Source organism: Petaurus breviceps, unplaced genomic scaffold, assembly GCF_028583685.1.
Source record: "Petaurus breviceps papuanus isolate PSGF00001 unplaced genomic scaffold, PetGlider_PUasm1.0 99, whole genome shotgun sequence".
NCBI lineage: Eukaryota > Metazoa > Chordata > Mammalia > Diprotodontia > Petauridae > Petaurus > Petaurus breviceps.
In genome coordinates, this window is record NW_027187465.1 from 10,017,136 (window position 1) to 10,022,350 (window position 5,215).

At 52.6% G+C, this 5,215-nt stretch overlaps 1 protein-coding gene across 3 annotated transcripts in view; it reads left to right on the forward strand.

Annotated features, from left to right (window-relative positions):
• Nucleotides 1-3,657, forward strand: part of TMEM119 (transmembrane protein 119) — a 9,155-nt gene extending 5,498 nt beyond the window's left edge. For all 3 annotated transcript variants that reach the window (XM_069081882.1, XM_069081881.1, XM_069081883.1), the window contains one exon: nt 1,453-3,657. In XM_069081882.1, coding sequence (XP_068937983.1) covers nt 1,475-2,374 — 900 coding nt within the window. In that variant the 5' untranslated portion in view covers nt 1,453-1,474 and the 3' untranslated portion in view covers nt 2,375-3,657. The remainder of the gene's footprint in view (nt 1-1,452) is intronic.
• The last annotated feature ends 1,558 nt before the right edge of the window (nt 3,658-5,215 follow it).

Below are 5,215 nucleotides of genomic sequence, written 5' to 3' on the forward strand. Positions count from 1 at the left end.
CCAGTCCTGACACATCCCCTGTTCTCAGGCCCCTCCCAGTCCTGACATCCCCTGTTCTAAAGCCTCTCCCAGCTCTGACATCCCCTGTTCTGAGGCCCTTCCCAGTTCTGATATCCCCTGTTCTAAGGCCCCTCCCAGTCCTGACACATCCCCTGTTCTAAGGCCCCTCCCAGCTCTGATATCCTCTGTTCTAAGGCCCCTCCCAGCTCTGACATGCCCTGTTCTCAGGCCCTTCCCAGCTCTGACATTCTCTGTAAGGTCCCTCCCAGCTCTGACAATGTCTACTCTAAGATTCTAAGATTCCTGTAAGTCTGTCCCCAGCTCTAAAGCCCATCTGTCTCCCTTGGCTCCCTCATGTTGAGGCCCAATTTTCTGAGTATCCTTAGTACCCACCTCTTCAGCCAGGCCTATGGTGGGTGGGGTGAGGATGGGGAGAGGCTGGGTGGGGAGGCAGCACTCCACAGCTGAAGATCCATCTCCCTTCAAAAGGGCTGACTGTGCCTTTTGAAGCTCTGGGTTGTGGTCACATTCCAGCCAGGCTCTGGTTGGCAACCCCTTGGAGCCAGGCCTGCTAAGCGGGCAGTGCTCTGCCCCTGGTGGGTGGGCTGGCTGGAGCCAGAGAAGACTGTCCCCTCAGGCCACCTCTTTCCTCACCCACCACTGTCCCTCTCCAGAGCACAGGGGTCAGGGAGGCACTTTACTCTTCAGTGTTAAAGCATATTTATTTGATCTCATCTGAACACCTGGAGGGGTTATCTATTCCTGTTTCACAGATAAGGAAACTGAGGCCCAGCAGGGGGCGATGACTTGCCCAGGGTCACCCAGTCACCTAGGGACAGAGCTGGGACGAGAATCCAGGCCCCCGGTGGCACTCATGTTGCACTTTTTCTGCTCTATCTGCTTCCTGAAATCCTGATGCACTATGGGCCGACTATTCTCAGCAGGATTTTGTGGCAGCTTTCCCTTATATACAGAACCCACCTAGGCCCACTCCAGAGCATTTCAAAGATGACTGGATTTGTGAACTGTTTTTCCGCACAACGATTCCACGTATCTCCACATAATCCATCCATCCATTGACCCACATGAGTTTATTGGGCTCCTTCTAAGTACCAGGCTCTGTGTTTACATCTCATAAAGTGAAGGTCAAAGCCTCAGGACACGTGGAGGTTTCCAAGCCAAGCTTTCAGAATCATAGATAGAGAGCTAGGCTAATCGCACTCAGACCTACAATTTTACCCATGAGGACACTGAGGCTGAGTTGTAAGGTCTAGGCAGGGAAAATGGCTTGCCAAGCTAGTAAGTAGCAGATGTGGGATTCGAACCCAGGTCCCCTTGCTCAGAATCCAGCACCCTTTTCCCAGGGCCATGATGCATTTCGAATTAAATGAACTGAATGTATTCTATGACCCTAGATGCACCTGTTCCAACACCTTTTCTTATTTCCTGCAGATCTCACAAGGCCTGGTGAAAAATGGCCTCGTTGGTGACCAATATTTTTCTATTGCTCCTGCCCCTCCTGAGGGCCCCGCCCAATGCTGCCCACTCGGTGCTGGTCCAGGCTGCCCTCCTGGAGGACAATGGGGGCAGTGGAGACATGGAAGGCTCTTCAGCTTCCTCCCCCAGCCTCTCACCGCCCCGGACCCCGGCCCTCAGTCCCACCTCAGTGGGGCCTCAACCCACCCCTTTGGGAGGCCCCTCGCCCCCCACCAACTTCCTGGATGGGATCGTGGACTTCTTCCGGGAGTACATGCTGCTCATAGCTGTGGTGGGGTCGCTGGTCTTCCTTCTTCTCTTCATCATCTGCGCGGCCGTCATTGTCCAACAGAAGCACAAGGCCTCGGCCTACTATCCATCCTCCTTTCCCAAGAAGAAGTACGTAGACCAGAGCGACAGGACCGGAGGCACTCGGGCCTTCAGTGAGGTTCCTGACAAGGCCCCTGATGCCCACCCAGAGGACACAGCTGGAGACTCCTCCCGTCAGCTCCAGGCTGACATACTGGCCGCTACTCAGAATCTCAAGTCCCCAACCAAGGGGCCCCTGGCCAATGGAGATGGAGTCAAAATGGAGGAGAAGGAGGGAAGGAAGAAGGTCGAGGAGGCTGAGAAGGCTGAGGAGGAATCCCGAGGTCAGGGGAGCCCCAAAGAGATACCCAAGGCCCTCTCAGGGGAGGCTGCAGAGCTGAGCAATCCATCAGGGACTGAGGCGAGAGCAGAGGAACCACCAGCAATTGGAACAGATCATGGTGAGCAGGAGGGAGCTCCCTCATTGCCGCAAGAAGCTAGAGAGTCTGCCAGTCTCCCCATCCCTGAGGGTCCCTGTGCATGTGGCGGTCTCTCTCCAGTGGTGGAACAAGCCGATTGCCTTCAATGAACCAGGGCCACTCACTCTTCCAGACTGAAGCACAGCTCTATCAACCAGCTGGCTTCCAGAGACTCACTCATTCTCCTCCGGCCAGCAAGACCCAGGCAGAAGGGTTGGCTGGGTGAATCTGCCTAGGGCTCATGAACAAGTTGCCTGTGCTCTCAACTGATCTGGTTACATCAGACTGTTCCCCTAGAGCCTTGAACATCCAACCCAAAATGTCCAGGCCTGGCTGGCTGGGGGCCCAGCTCTCTCCACTCTACTTCCAACCAAGCAGCCCCCAGAAATCTCAGGACTTTTTCTCCTCTGGCTTCCCCAGGCACCGCCCCCCCCCCCCACCTGACCCAGAGCTGGACTGTGCTGAGGCAGAGTCCTCTGATGATATAAAGGTCCAACCTCTTTTCTAAAGACTCTTTCTACTTTAGCTAAACCCATAGCTAGCTTGCCACCAACTTTGATCACTTAGCTTAAGGGTTATATCTTCCTGTGGGGGCCAGTGCATAAGAAATAGAGAACAAAGTTGAGTGATTTTCTGCTGGCCTCATTTTTTGTTCCTCCTCCAAATATCACCCAAGCAGCCCCTAACACTGACATAAAGGGCTAGGAACAGGTGTGTTCTGTTATGAACCAAGGGGCCTTTCTGATACTTTCCTTGAACAGAGGGGAGGACAGACTGATACCAGCCCTACTGCATTAAGGACTCCTTCATTTCCCCTTAGGCTTACAGTCTGGAGGAAGCAGGACCAGACCCTGAACTTGAAGGACAGCTAGAGAGAGAAGACAGACATGGGTCTCTGGCTCAGGAAACCAGCTGAGGGAGGGCCTGGGGCAGCTGGTGCCCAGACTCAAGCCGTGGAATGGGCTTTAGCAACCTTCTCCTCCCTTTCCCCCAAAGATATGACTGGTCTGGCCAGTTAAAGGATAGAGTATGACCTGACGGGGAACATCTCCTCCGTTTAAACTAGAAAAGGCAGAGTGAAGGGTCTCTTTCCTCCTTTTCCAACCAATTCCATTTTGTCTGGTGGGTTTTGAGAGTCAGGGACAGGATGAGGCACTGAATTCCCCCTTCTCGGCAATTAGAGCTTCACTACCAACGTTCTTGGTTTTTTCCTGGATTGGGGCCAGATAACTAGATGCCCTGCTTTGGGGATGGGGAGCAGGAACCCACCTATAGCAGCATCTTCTAGGCCCTCATCCCTGGTACTCTACTGGGAAGGACAATATGAAGTACTCTACTCCACCTAGCAATGATGAATGATGATGAATTCTAATAAAACTTTGGTCTGGTGTTATCCACCTTGTGAGACTGGCTTTCTTTGGGTTCTTAGTTATCAAAAGCCTAGAAGGGTGAAGGGAAAGGGTAGGGTGTGAAGCCTAGAAGGGAGGGAAGGAAGGAGGGGGAAAGTGAGGAGGCCTTCTCAGCCTAGGCGGGGTTTGATTGGCAGACCCAGCACTTGGTCATACAGTTTGGGGCATGGGGCCAAAGAGAGAAAAGGTAGGACCCAAGAGGAATATTTAAGGTTGACTGATGGAAAAATTTCCTAAGATTTAGAGCTACTCAAGTAGACTTGGCTGTTTGGGGAGATAGAATCATCGATTGAGAGCTAGAAGAATCCTCAGAAATCATTAATTTCTCCACTTTACAGATGAGCAAACATGTTCAGAGTGGTTAGGTGACTTGGCTAGGGTCTCTAGGCAATTAGGGGTAGAGCCAAGATTCAAACCCAGATCGTTCAACTCCCAAACCAGTGTTCTTTTCCATGATATTCAGCAGAGGGAGGACCCCCTCCCACATCACTCAGAGCCCACCCAAAGGGCTCTGATTAGGAGTCTACAGATTCTCCTAAGCAGGCCTGCTGCCCTCTGAATGATTCTCTGCCTCCAGCTTCTCCCTTCCCTTGGGGATCCCTGGAAAGCTACAGATGAGACCCAGATGTTTTGGGAACGTCAAAGAGAATGTGTAGGGAGCCTTCTGGCAATCTGGCATGGGATGTGGGAGGGAAGGGAGGGGATGGCAGCTCTCTCTGAGGCCACATGACTCCCTTGAACCCTGGATCTGGCAAACAGGCCTTGGTTTTGCATTTCCCCATGACACAGCATCCTCTGTCTGCCACAGTAGGGTTCTCCTCCCCTGCCTCTACTCTGCAGGAAAGTGAGGCAGCCTCCTGCTCACTCTCAGCTTCTTGGAGAAGCTGGACAGACAGACTAGATCTAAAACATTCTGAGCTGAGTAGCTTGCTAGCTTGGGATAGCGTCCAGGGCCAGTCCCTAGTAATTGTGGGGAAAGCCTCTTTCTCTCTATGAGAGGACATGAGTTTTCTCATCTAAACATCCCATTGCCCCGTTTTTACCATCAACATATGACAGAGGGAAGGCAGCCATGAGCTCTGCCTAGCCCTGGGCCCTTGTGGGGGTTTTATGTTACTTGCATAAAGTATGGCAAGACCAAAGACCCCCAGGGGAGGAAGAGAGGGGGTCTGGAAAACAGAGTCTTCCTCATCTCTCTCTTCTTTTGGAGGAGGGAATCAGCCTTTCTCTGCTTGGCCCCAGAGGCCAGAGCAAGGGGCAAAGAATGGAAGCTGAAGACAGGGAGACCCGACACTCCTAGAGGGGCCTCCTGCCAGCCTCTTGGGAGGAAATGGGAGGCTGATGAGACGGCAGCTGATGGCTGGATCCCCTCCCATCTGGTTTGGTTCTGGCAGACATCTGGAATAGCAGAGGCACCATGTGATAACCCATCCTCCTTCTTTTATAGATTGGCCAGAGGTCACACAGCTAGTCAGTAACAAAGCTGGGGTGTGGACCCAGAAATGTGTACTAATAAATAGATAGAAACATTAATGGACCCTT